Source organism: Babylonia areolata, chromosome 6, assembly GCF_041734735.1.
Source record: "Babylonia areolata isolate BAREFJ2019XMU chromosome 6, ASM4173473v1, whole genome shotgun sequence".
NCBI classification, from domain to species: Eukaryota; Metazoa; Mollusca; class Gastropoda; order Neogastropoda; family Buccinidae; genus Babylonia; species Babylonia areolata.
The window spans coordinates 31,174,387-31,188,660 of NC_134881.1; the positions used below are offsets into that span (position 1 = coordinate 31,174,387).

The 14,274-nt window shown below is 43.7% G+C and overlaps 2 protein-coding genes across 2 annotated transcripts in view; one reads left to right on the top strand and one right to left on the bottom strand.

Annotated features, from left to right (window-relative positions):
- The window catches only part of LOC143282926 (uncharacterized), a 31,743-nt gene extending 22,891 nt beyond the window's left edge, over nt 1-8,852 (bottom strand). The window contains exons 1-2 of the mRNA XM_076588819.1: nt 8,783-8,852; nt 16-566 (exon numbers count right to left, since the gene is read on the bottom strand). Of these exons, the coding sequence (XP_076444934.1) occupies nt 16-535 (520 nt within the window). The 5' untranslated portion in view covers nt 536-566; nt 8,783-8,852. The remainder of the gene's footprint in view (nt 1-15; nt 567-8,782) is intronic.
- LOC143283494 (uncharacterized) lies at nt 6,475-6,855 on the top strand. The gene has a single exon (XM_076589737.1). The coding sequence runs from the start codon at nt 6,475-6,477 to the stop codon at nt 6,853-6,855; it is 381 nt and encodes a 126-aa protein (XP_076445852.1).
- Nucleotides 8,853-14,274: the final 5,422 nt, after the last annotated feature.

Consider the following 14,274-nt stretch of genomic DNA (forward strand, 5'->3'; position numbering starts at 1 on the left):
AAATAAATTGCCTACCTGGTGATACAACTCCTGTCACCCCTTCCTCTGCTCCAGACAGGTTCTGATAGGTGGTGGCCACAGAGGAATCCTCCACAGCTACTGCCTGTTCCGCCATATAACTAACACCAGCTATTGCCTCACTGCCATCCCCTACTGCACTCTCCTCTCCCACGCTGTGCATGGTCACTGCTTCTCCTTGTGTTGTGGGAACATTGCCAACAGAGACTGCCATTTCTGGCTGAAGCACAAAGGCATGGGGGTTTAGCGCTCCCTCTGCGGACTGAGATGGGTCGGACTGAATGATGTACATCTGCGACCCAATAGCAATGGCTCCTGTGGTTGCCACATCAGCAGCGCTGACAGATGCTGTAGTCACAATGTCATTGTCTGAGCCATTGATGCTGATTGTCGTTGGGTCAAGAATCAACGATGTGTTTGTGCCGTAAAGCTGATCTTGTTGGTCTGCGGCTGCTTCCATGCTGTCCTCAGTGGTAGGGTCAGGTATGACAGCTTGGTTTTCATTGCATGGGTCCATGGTGTATGGCCAGCACTTTGTCCAGCTGAAGCTATGGAAATGTGTATAGTAATTAGAGTAAATATATATGAATCACTTGGCATCTTTGGTATCTGTAAACATGTACACACGATATGTGCATAAAATTTATTTGCAAATGTGTGTATGCATTTCTGCTGACAGATCTTTGATTTTTCAATTCATGCCTGCATATATTATGTGTGCCTGTAATTATGCACATATGCATCTTTCAGTCTGATTTACCCAATGGATTTGGTGTGTGTCTTACTGTGTACACTTGTGTGTGTTATTTCAAGGATATGTGCATGTGTTTCTTAAACATATACATACATTTAGTTACATACAAATATATAACTTCTGTTTACATGTGTGTGTATGTTGTAATTAACCCCTAGGCTGCCTATATGACGAGCTAACTCATCGCAAGCATGTACGCTTCGCTGCCACAATGACGAGATAACTCATCATTGAAATATTCTGACTTTTCCCTGGTTTGCATTCAGTTCGTTGACAAAAGTACTGGTCGCTTTAGCTTGGGGAATCTTTCTAGATTCTATTCATAGCTAGAAGCACCATCTACATCATAAGGCAGTCTGTTATTTGAACGTTTTGGTTGTGTTACTGGACGCAGTGTTTGCCTGACTCCTCTCCTCGCTTGCTCAACAAAATGTCAGAATGGCGCCATGCTCAAGACATGCGATCGTGGTGAACTAAATCAACCTTCTTCTTCTTCTTCTTCTGCGTTCGTGGGCTGCAACTCCCACGTTCACTCGTATGCACACGAGTGGGCTTTTACGTGTATGACCGTTTTTACCCCGCCATGTAGGCAGCCATACTCCGTTTTCGGGGGGTGTGCATGCTGGGTATGTTCTTGTTTCCATAACCCACCGAACGCTGACATGGATTGCAGGATCTTTAACGTGCGTATTTGATCTTCTGCTTGCATATACACACGAAGGGGGTTCAGGCACTAGCAGGTCTGCACATATGTTGACCTGGGAGATCGTAAAAATTTCCACCCTTTACCCACCAGGCGCCCTCACCGTGATTCGAACTCGGAACCCTCAGATTGACAGTCCAACGCTTTAACCACTCGGCTATTGCGCCCGTCAACTAAATCAACCAAGATTGCTTTCTTTAGCTGATGCTCAGAAAGAACTGAAGCGTGAATTCAAAGAAGACAGTGATGAACATTTATAGGACGATTTGATAGAAAATAAAGGGAGCAATCATGAGAGTGGCCAAGATACAAGTATCAGTGAGTGATGCCGGCTGTACTGTGTAGCAGATGACACAAAGTGACTGAATTATTAGCAGGACACAGTGTGAGCGATTTTCTTGGCACTCAGCCAACACGGTCTGATGAGAACTAGATGAAGTGACCATGTGAGAGGGGTGAAGAGGAGGGTTGTGGGGACTGAGGGGGCATGGCCTCACATCCATATTATCACTTGTAAAAGTCACAATGCACTGTGTGTATCTATCTCTTAAAAAAATCAAATTAAAAATTTTTTTTTTTTTTAAATTGTGGTTGTTCTTGTATGATTTTGTGTGCAGATATCCATTTGTCCAGAAAATATGATATTTTAGTGCAAATTACCATACTAATGTTTGTAATGAACAAGCTGAAAATGTTACAAAAAACAAAACACTGATTTCAAAACAACAGCATGTCACTAAATATACATAAAATGGGAAAACATCATGTGTTTTGTATTCTTTATTCATTTACCTTTCAGAAAATATATCTTTTATGGGTCTTTCTCCGATAACAAAGAACATAGAATTTTTTGAAAATTTATACCTGTTTTTTGTTGTTGTTGTTGTTTTTGGAAAATACCCTGGCAAATAGATTTCACTTAAATCTCATTTTCCTGGCAGCAAAAGGGTTAATCAAAGAACTATCACCAGTACCAATACAGAGGCAAAGACTGACAAAGCATGCATGCATACATGTGCTAAAATGCATGAATAAAACAGTCTGGTCAGCCTGTTCATTGATCTGTTTTTCAATCTATAATATAGAATATATCACATTCATCAAAATGTTTCCAAATCAAATTTTACAGGTTTATTTAAGTTTTGCAGATTTTTTTTTTTTCAAATGTTGCCTCAATCTTTGCTTTTCAGTAAAAAAATATCATATCATCCTGTTAAGTTAAATATTTTCTAAAAATCATATCCAATTGCCCAACTAAACCTGGTGATCAAGTGGAAATCCTCTCTCCTCTTGCCAATTTGGCATCCACTTTTTAATTGTTAGTGAAAAGGTGATTGGGCGGTCAGGTTCAGTGTAGACTGATCACACTGCCAACCCCCCTTTTAATACCTCCACCCCACCTCCCTCCCCCTGATAGTGATATAGAAAAAAGAAAAAAGAAAAAATAAGAATCATAGAAGAAAAATCACAAATGGCTATTCTACAAAGAAGAGAAAAACACCCTACCCTACCAGTAGTGTTCAAGATATGCTGCTGAATCTAAACCTGGCATCTGTTCAAGGCTATAAAAATTTCCATTACCACTACGTCCTGCGAAGATCTCTTCCTCTCCAGGGGAAGAGTGAACTCTGTAGTCGCACCTCCACGCCACGTCAATGCGGGTGTTCCTTCAGTGGGACACAAGGCAGGATGGACATGACTTGTCATGACTAACGCGGCACGGGCGCAGATGACTGGCGGTATAGCAAAGCTAGATCTTGGCCTCTCCACTCAAGCAGGGTCACAGGCTAGACCAATCATGACAGAGGAGGTCCTGGCCCCCCCAAAAGTGCGGCATACAGGCCCAACCGTGTGTGGACATGCCCTGATGCCCACGAACCAGAGCCCCAGCTAGGGGTTAAATAGCTGGACAGATGGAGTTCATAAGCTGTAACATGCAATTGTCTATGAGATGGAAAACTTGACAGAAAACCATGAGCTGCTTGGAAGTGGGAACGTGCTGGCTGAGGCCAGCATGCAGACCTCCTGCAGAGTCACAAACACAAAAGACCAGGCATTAAGTATCACACCCAATATGGCCACGCAGACAGACATATGACAGTATGGTGCTCGTACCAGGGTTCTCCAGATAGCGACAGCACCAGGCCTCCAGCCTCAAAGGGGCCCAACCACAGCTACTGGAAGAGCAACAGAAGAAGAGAGCAGGAAACAAATGGAGGAGCCAAGTGAGTCAGCCGGAAACACCAGCATCCTACATTGTCTTCACACAATGGAATGCTGAGGGCCTTCAGAAGAAGCCTGAGCTTAAGAGTTCCTAAAGAGGGAAGGAGTGGACATCATCTGTATCCAGGAAACACACCTGACAGATGCCCATCGCTTCACCCTCAGAGGTTACGAGCTCTTCCGGCATCACTGTGCCAATCGGCACAAGGGAGGCATCATCACCCTTGTATGCAACACGATCCCAGCAACAGAGATTGAGGGATCAGAAGGTGAAAATGAATTTCTGGCTATCAAGGCAGTCATCCAGGGGAGAGAAGTGACAGTCATTAATTGTTACTGCCCACCAGACAAAGATCTCCAATTACATACCCTTCCTCTCAACAGTCAGAACATATTCAAGTTATTGATAACTGGTGACTTTAACAGCCACTCACCAAGCTGGGGATACCCTGACTTCAACAGCAGAGGAGAGCAGGTGGAAGACTGGATGATCAAAAACAACCTGATCCTACTCAATAGGCCTGACGACCGTCCTACCTGTCTCTCACGTGCCTGGGAGACCACTAGCACACCTGACCTCGCAATAGCCACAGAAGACCTTCAAAAAGTCTGTGACAGGGAGGTGTGCTCCCAGCTGGGGGGCAGTGATCACCTGCCTGTTCTGCTTGAAATACCCCTGACAGAGCGGATTGCCTCTCAGAAGAAAGAAGCCAGTTAAAACTACAAGCAGGCAATCTGGTCCCAGTTCCAACACCTGACCGACAAGCTCTGCAGGGACAGTAACATTAACTGCAACCAGGAAATCAATTATAATGTCAAGCAACTGACCAGTTGCTTACTCCAGGCAGCCAAGCAGAGCATCCCAAGAGGGCAAAGAAAGAACTCCAGACTCTACATGACCAGATAACAGCCACCAGAGACCAACTGGAACAGTCCCCAACTGCAGAAAATATCACCCTCTATCTCAAAGTGAGGACTGCATTCGAGGAGCAAAAGAGCAAAGAAGCTCGCAAGTTCTGGCTGGTGAAAACTTGCACTCTCAACATGGAAAAGGACATGCAGAAATTGTGGAACCTGACTATGGCCCTCAATGATGACCAGCATCATGCACCAAGAGCGGTCCCACTCAAAGAGGGAGAGGAATTGTTTGCAGGAAGAAAGGTGGCCGCCCTGCTTGCAGGCAAATTCCGACAAGACAGCCTTCTCGATGTGCCAAGGAAGAAGACCTTCAATATCTGTTCAAAAACCAAGCAGAAGCTAAGGAAGCAAACACTGACTCCATGCATGACATCTGAACTAATCATCAGTGAACTGACCTGCTCCATTAGACAGCTAAAGATGAAGAAGTTGCCAGGCAAAGATGGGATTACCAATGAGATGATCCATTACCTTGGAGACCATGCCAAACAGAAGCTCCTGAACATCTTCAACCAGTCCTGGAATACCAGGGTGTTTCCAATCAGCTGGAAACAGACCATCATTGTCCCCATCCTCAAGAAGGGAAAAGACAAACACAGCAAAAACAGCTATTGTCCCATCAGTCTCCTTAGCTGCCTTGGCAAAACCATAGAGAGAATGATCAGCCAACGCCTGCAATACCACTTGGTAAAGAATGTGCTCACCCACACAGTCCTGCTTCAGGAAGAACAGGAGCACTGAAGACCAGATCACCTTGCTAACACAAGACATTGAACACTGCTTCCAACAGAAGATGAGGACTCTTGCTGTCTTTGTTGACCTCAGAAAAGTGTTTGACAGGATCTGGAAGGAGGGCATTCTCTTCAAGCTGCTCCAGAAGAAAGTGTGTGGCAAGATGTTCTTCTGGATCCAAAGCTACCTATTCAACCAGATAGCCCGGATCAAGCTAGAAGGCCAGACCAGCCATTCAGTGAAGATCAGGGAAGGGATACCTCAGGGTGGAGTTATCTCACCTACCCTGTTCACTATCTTCACTGACGACACTGCTGACCAGCTGACCACCCTCATCCATCAGGCTCAGCACACAGATGACCTTGCCATGTGAACCATAGTGGAGCAAGTCACCACTGCCACCGTCAGGATGCAAGAGGCTCTGAACCACATCTCAGACTGGACAAGAAAGTGGCTGGTCATCATCAACAGGACCAAGACAGAAGCCACCTGCTTCTCTCTCTCACCCAAGAGAGAAAAGTTCACCCTAGGCATCGATGGTCAAGAAATCCCCCAGCAAGACACCCCAACCTACCTAGGAGTGAACCTGGACAGAAAGCTCACGTGGACCCCTCAAATCAGCTCCATGCACAGCAGAAGCTTCAGGAAAATGGCCCTGATGAAGAAGCTGGCAGGAACAAAATGGGGGGGCCAACACAAAATGCTAAAAACAGAGTATACCGCAACAGTCAGACCCCACATGGATTATGCCGCCAATGCCTGGTCAACTGCTGCTAAGACCGACCTCAACAGCCTGACCAAAACACAGAATGCTAGCCTCAGACTCATCACAGGCGGCATGAAAACCACTCCTGTGTCAGCAATGGAGAAAACAGCAGGCCTCCTTTCACAAGAAGAAAGGGGACAAGAAAAACTCCTGAGGCAAAATGAAAAACTGAAGAGACTCCCTTCACACCCCCTTCTCCCCAAACTGAAAGCCCCCACAAAGAACCAACTAAAGCAACAGAGCCCAAACCACCCCATGAAGGCTCTTAAGAGGAAACACCACTATCCTCTATTGGCAACCAATCAGCCAACTGAATCCCTCTAAGACTATGAGGACTGGCAGGCAGACACCCCAGCCATCATGCTCAACATCCCAGGTGTCAAAAGCAAGGAGTGCCACATAGCAGCTGACCTAAAGTTGCTGACTCTTGAAACACTAAGTACCAAATACCCTCCCAATACCTGGGCAAGAGCATACACAGATGGGTCTGCTGAAGAGGCAGTGAAGAACGGAGGAAGTGGGGTGTATATTAGATTCCCTGACAGCAAAACCATCAGCAAGTCAGTAGTGAAATGCACCCTGTCCACCAACTTCCATGCTGAGGCCAGTGCTCTGCTACTCGCAGCCCAGACTTTCAGGCAGGAAGACACACTACCCACAAACACAGTGTTCCTGACTGACTGCAAGTCTATCCTGCAGGGTCTACAGGCACCAGGAGGGGAGCAGATCTTAAGACTATAAGAGACATCAGGCAAGAACTGAATCTCCTCAAACTGAGAACTGCTGTGGTACTGCAATGGATCCACTCCCACTGTGGCATAAGGGGAAATGGAGAGGCAGACTGCCTATCTAAGGCAGGCAGCAAATTAGACCAGCCAGCCCACTCAGTGTCCTACAGCGAGGCAAAAACGATAGTGAGAAACAGCTTCAGGAAAACATGGCACCAAAGTCTGGACATCGGGCCAGAAGACGAAAAAGACAGCATCCATGGGCTGGACAGAGCGGCACAGGTCACAATCTTCAGACTGCGAATGGGACACTGTCAGCTCATCATCTCCCATCTCTACCATCTGAAGATATCACGTGCTGACCAGTGCCCTTGTGGCACAGGCCCACAGACCCCCTCCCATATCCTGCATACCTGCCCCACCTTCAACACTCTGAGACACCAGGCATGACCCAGCCCGGTGAAGCTCCAGGAAAAACTGTGGAGACCAGCGGGATCCCTGCGACAGACCACGGACTTCACTGTCCTGACTGGACTGAAAATCTAGCGTGGCCAGGGAACACAGAAGCAGCAGCAGCATTACCACTACCAAAAATAACTAATTCAACCAAGCAGATTTGTTTTATCCAGAACAAAAATTATTAGGATGTTTCTGGCCCTGAATGAACTGAAACTAGCAAAATCATTTAATCCCTATTTTGCTTATCTCTTGCCTGTTTGCATCGTGAAATATTTGAAGAGGTAAAAAGGTTTTCCATGCACAACAGACATAAGTACTTTGTATTATAACAGTGATACTGAGTAATAACATGGTAAAGTTCTGTGGTGTGTTTGCAGCAACAGGTGTAAATTCTGATTTCAGACCTCTACGTTTCTTTACTTCATTACTTGGCAATGGACAGAACAACAAGTATGTTACCTATTTAGAGCATTCCCGTTGTATATATACACTGTATTTCCAACAAGACTTAGAACCAACAAAACATTACTGATTACACTCTACCACTTAGTCGATGTTTAAAAAAATAAATAAATAAAAGACTGATGTTAATATTAATTCAGGGCACATGAGAGGCAACCCTTCTATTACAAAACTGCATACAACTACTGGCATATGATATATGCATCATTTCTGCATGGTCTATTAACTATTAAAGTGACAAATTTGTCCAATACATTAAAAAGAAATTCTTTATTATTATCATTTTCTTAATATGAGAAACAGGAAATGTTCAGTCAAAAACCTTTGATTAAGGTTACTAGTCCTACTACATACGGAACGAGCATCAACTAAACAATGCGTGTGTGACTAGAAACGTGCTAAGAAGTGAGTGCAGAGTTTGCAATTCCACTGAATACATGATGTATTCATGTGAAGTTCATTATCTGATTTCTACCACGAATTGCCGAGGCAGATGTTGTGGCCATGCATATTGTAACGCTTTCATCGGTTTGGTGTGAGCACCAGGATAGCACATACTTAAAATAAGTTACGTTAAAATTATCAAAAGCATAATGTTATTGTTCTGATCTATTTGCCCATGGAAAGAAACCGAAAGCGTAAGAAAATGCAGGGCATACGAAATAAAAATCTGTGATTGGCCAACAATATGGCGGACTGCGAGACTGTAACATTTTGCCCGAATTCATGTTGACAAACAATGAGCCGTTCGTTTTCTTTAAATACACTACCGAGAGCAAAATATAATTGGTTTCAAAGATAAAGATATCTTCTAGTTTAAACAGAAACACTTTGTGTCTCCGTTTGCAGAGAATTTTTAAAAATTAAATATTTCTGATGTAAATTAACACATTTAGCCCGTGTTGTAATACGGGCAGAATAGCGAGTCGTCATCACACTTATAAAAAGTTAATCAATAAAATGATTCACACTGTCATTTGTATGATCAAGCTTGCAAATCCCCAGCCAGTCAAACATACCCAAATTATTATCAGAAATGATACTTTCGTGGCGGAGAGAAAGCCTGCAAATGGCGGCCAAACATTTCTGACGTCACTTCATGCAAGGTAGTTAACTTCTGTCCGGAGTTGCTGTTCGTGAAACCATTGGGTTCATGAATGAAATTCTCACATAATTCAAATGAATAAATACGTAGCACACAACGAAGATCGGACAGGGACACATCAATTTGTATCAGTTTGTGATGTCTGTGAGTCGGGAGACAGTTCAATGACGGGAATCTCCCTCATACACCTCATTTGTAAGGATTCCACACTTGCCCCATGTGCTTACAAATAAGTACGGGGGAGTTTCGACACGGGGGAGTATCGGGCTGACCCCCTCGTCCCCCGTATGCTATCACTCGCTCACGTCCACTATCATCTCTCTGTCCTAACACATAGCCGATGACTTTGTTGTTAGCGTCAGTGTATAAAATAAACTGACGGGAGAAATCAGGGTTGGAAACGATTGGGGCTGAAGTCAGAGCTGTTTTCAGTGTTTGAAAAGCCGTTTCTGCTGCTGCAGGCCATTTAAATTTTGTCTGACCTTAAGAGTGCATTCAAAGGGGCTACTGTAGCCGAAAAGTTTTTCACAAAACGGCGGTAGTAGTTTGCTAGTCCAAGAAAGAACTTCGCACGTCATGTTGTGACTGGGGAGTGGGAAAGTTTTTGACTGGCTCAACTTTGGCAGGGTCGACTGACATGCCATCTTTGGTCACAATATGACCGAGATACGTGACTTTGGCTGCAGCAAACTGACATTTACTGGGTTTGAAATTGAGGCCAGCTCCCCGTATCCGATCAAAAATCACCGAGAGCTGAGATAGGTGGTCTTCAGTCAAAGTTTTGCTGAGACTGACAATCAAAGAATGTCATCTATGAAAACAAGACTTATTTTTAATTGACGGAGGTGAGTCCCCGCGCGAGAACTCTGTTCATCAGAAACTGGAATGAACCAGGGGCTCCTTGTAGTCCAAATGGAATTCTGTTCCATGCAAAAGACCCAAAACTGATGAGAGATAAATATGGACTTATCTTCAGGTGAGTCAGCATCTAGCGGAATTTGCCAAAACTCAAGAAAAAAGGTCTAGAATAGAAAACATCGTAGTGGACTTTCCCCATGATGTCCAATGCATCTTCTAGCCGAGGAAGAGGAAAATGAACTGGCTTTGTAACTTTGTTTAATTTACGGTAATCAACCGCGAATCGATATGTTCCGTCCTTCTTCTTCACAAGTACAACTGGGGATGACCATAGTCACCGGCACGGCGGTGGGGAAGTCAATGGAGGCCAGAACGAATCACACCATGTTCAGTTCACACATCTCATTCACTTCACGGTCTCTCTGTTTCTGCATTGATAGGGGCTGTGTCAGTCACCTGTATCAATAGTGTGAGACACAAAATGGGTCTCTCCTAACTGAGACATGTCGGCGGCGAATATGTCTCTATTTTGCGCGAGACAGAGTCACTGGACAGTGTCAGCACCTCTTTCTGATCTGATGTCAAATCCAATTCTGACATGTCTATGCCAAGCTGCGAAAGGAGCTGTTCGGCTGCTTCTTAATGTGGTTCGAATCAGTGGAAGCAGCAGCAGACCTGACATTCGTGTGTCACGTTCTAAAGATAGCTCACTTAGTTCTTCTGACTGAATTTTTAACTGCAAATAAGACAACAGTTTTATCTAAGCAACAAGTACATCGATTACTTTCCAGTTTTGAATAAAAACCCATTGGTGATAAATATTCTGTAAACTGAATAAATTCCTCACAGTTCACATACCATTCATTCTAAGGTTGTTTAATTTTGGCACGCTTCAGATATCAATTAATGTATTTCAGAGAAAAAAAAGGGAGGGCGGGGGGGATAAAAAAATGTCACAGAGGATATAAACTGGCCTGGGCCAAACTATATCCGGAATACTAGTAATGTAGCCCAGGCTAGTTTATACGGGCGCACATTCGATCTGGCCTAGGCCAGTTCATACGGCCGGGGGTATGTTCTGGCCTTGGCCAGTTCATATACGGAGGTAAACTCTGCCAGGGTAAGATCTGGCCTCTTACACTGGTTCCGTCATCCGATCACCGAAGTTAAGCAACGTCGGGCCCGGTTAGTACTTGGATAGGTGACCGCCTGGGAGCACCGAGTGCTGCTGGCATTCCTATATATATATATATCCCCCAACTTTTTCTCAGTTCTCTCCCTGACTGCCCCTTTCTCTTTCTTTTCCTAAATTATCTCTCTCATTCATTTTTCTTTCCTTTTTTCAAGTCATTCATTTCTGCCTGCCATATACCTGTGTATATCAGTTAGCTGTTGTCATATCCGACTGCAAATTTTCTTTTCCTACTTTTTTTTTCTTTCAAGTTTACGTACGGCGCACGTTGTGGTCATTGTACATTCACACTCAGTTCATCAATCTTTTTTATTAATTAATCAATTGCGGATTATTTGTGATGCAGCACGCGAAAACCCGGCTGAAGTCGCAATTTATCTTTTTTCTTCTTCTTCTTCTTAAAATTCATATATATATATATATATATATATGTATACTTTCTACAAGTTTAAAAAATCAGATTAAAATTAAAACAAGAGAATGGATCTATTTGTCATTGTTTTTTTATCAATGATTTTTTCTGAGTTCGTATGCCTGCATGAGGAGTAGAAATGGAGAAATCGGTTCATGAAAACAACACACATGTGTCGGTGTGCCTGTGACTTAAAAACAAAACAAAACAAGAATTGTCCTGAATACTCATATGGTGTCGAAATATTTAGAACCGAATAAACTTTAAATTTCTACTTTGAAAAAGGCACAGGAAAATTCGTATTTTCTCTCTGCACTACTCAAACGAAGACAATTTAAGTACTGTGTGGTAAGTGGGGGAGAGACGTCGTCATGCAATACAGATTATTCAGCCACATGGAAAAACCCGGCACATAAAATATTATTTGTCTGCTTGTAACTTTAAAATAAGGATTTTCCTGAACATATGTGTTGTGTCAGGCGATTCAGAATCAAGTAAATTTTAGATTTCGACTTGACAATGGCACAGGAAAATTCGTATTTTCTCTCTGTACGCAAAGACAAGAATAACAGGTGGAGGAGTGACGTCATGCAATACAGATTATACAGCCACATGAGAGCCGATGGCGACAGTGAATGTTCAAATATTTCACGCCCATAAACTGATGCATGAATCTTTGGAACTTCGGCTTAAATCCAGATCAAACTAACGTTTTCGAACTGCATGATCATGACAATTTTATGTTTTACCACATAATCAGCTGATGTAAAATCAGCCTGGAACATGGACTGGCTCAGTTATTTGTCTCTATGGAAGCCGAAATCCACTTAATGTCGCAGGCTGAAGTGATGTTCGTGTCGTTTGTATGCAGCATTACCAACTACTCCAGTGTCTTGACAAGGATGGAGATCGTGTGTGAAATTGGTTGAGGGAGTGATCGTCGAGAGTGTGTGCGTGCATGCCGTGTGTATGCATGTGCGCGCGCATGTGCATATGTGTGTGCGCGTTTGTGTGTTTTGTGCATGCTCGCATGTGTAGCCTACGTGTGCGTATGTGCGCGCGTGTGTGCCGCCGCGAGTTCACGCCGAACTTTTAAAACTAAGTTTCAGTTCTAATTTACCATCACCACCCATGCCCTCCTCCACCCTCCCCACCCCCCATCTGCTTATGAATCAGTATCGTGTCTGCTGGAGCCCCCTTACAAGCGCAGTGTCTTTCAGGTGGTGGTTTGTTCTGGTCCTGAATGTGTCCACAGTCTCAGCATCCGCAGTGAACTGTGGGAGCTGGTCCCATTCCCGAATGGTGCGAGGCAGGAACGAAACGTGCCTGTATCTGTTGGCGCCCTGGGTTGGGATACGTTGAAACTGCTGGTTGTGGCCTCTGCGACTACGCTCTGGAAGGGGTTTCAGCTTAGTTTTGTCGACTCGAGCCAGGTCATGGTGTATTTTGTACAGCATGGCGAGTCGTGCTGCCTGTCTTCGTTGCTGCAGAGATGACCATCCCAGCCTTTCCAGCGTATGTGTCACACTGGCTGTTCCATGGTATGTTGTGTGCACTTCTTCTTCTTCGCTGTTGAGGGCCCACAATAAATTGATTATTCTTGCACCTAAAACTGGGGGGTTCGTTACTACTATTTTGTAGTTGGTGTGAAGGCTAACGAAACACATACGAAAGGCATCACTTTGATAAAGTCTAAGTAATTTAAATGGGAAGGTTTTGAACCCAGAACGATACCCAGCATGCCGCTGTCAACACAGAAGAGAAGAATGTTTAATGTTGAATAAAAAAGAAACAATGTTGGAAAAGACATTCGCGAGGTCAGCCTCCCTCTTCCCACATAATGACAAAGGATGCGAGCGGGAGGGATGTGAGGGGTGAGGGGCAAAAAGAAGTCTTTCCATTACTAGAGTTTCCAGCAGTTTTTCTCCCCACTTACATCACTGAGCTGGGATGGTTGGGAGGGTGGAGGCTGTGAGGGGAGGAGAGGGGGCAGGGTGGAAATCTTGCTCCAGAAGAAAGCGGGGAGACAAGTGGTTGTCATTTTACATTGACTGTTTTCGATTGCAGTGACAGTGGGTTGTTTGCATTCACTATTGTATGTGGTTATGAAAACCTTTCCCATTCTCTCCATGGATATCCATCATCTGTCTCCCAGTCATTTACATCTCTTAATCTTACCTATACTTTTGCCTTCCTTTTTACAATGAATTACTGTGTTGTTTCTGATCTTTTTGTTTTCCTACTTAATCTTACCTCTGCAGGCTCTTCCATTTTTTGGTTTGTAGATACTATATACTCTCATGTTGTTCTATTTTTTCATATCTTCCCATAGCTTGTTCAAAATCTTCACATTGCTCACAAGTAACATCCTTTATCAAGTCATTCGAAACAGTGAGAGAAATTAATGCCAATTCATGTGTACTGCCATGACTTTGATCTTTGATCATAGCTGTATGGGAACAATACAGTGGATTTTGAGAAGCAAATGTCATGATACTCTGATCTGAAATAGTCAAAGCATTACATAAGAAAATCTGGGCTAACATTTAAATGTCAAAAATGAGTATCTAATCATGTGACCTCAAACAAAAGATCAGGTGAAAAAAAAAACTTCTTAAAAGATTTATAAAGCTCCACACCCACAAGTGCATTTCAGATCCAGTTAGAAACTGTTATAAAGATATATGATATTTGACAATCCAAATGTTCAGACAATTATCCTCATTGTATGTAAATTCCTTGTTTTTGTCTCTGTCAATGCATGCTTGAGGCCATCCATCACACTATCAAATCACTGGACAAATATGTTGATGGTCACCCTCCACACGAACAAAGACTGACTCACTAAATCTGACTCTGCAACTTGGCAATCATGCTATCATTGATGGGGAGTGAGTAAAGATTGCAAAACAAGAGGATTGGGCCCTGCCTTCCTATGCTGTGC

Bases quoted from the DNA above. Each gene is read 5' to 3' on its own strand.
- LOC143283494 (XM_076589737.1), top strand. From the start codon at position 6,475: ATGCTCAACATCCCAGGTGTCAAAAGCAAGGAGTGCCACATAGCAGCT.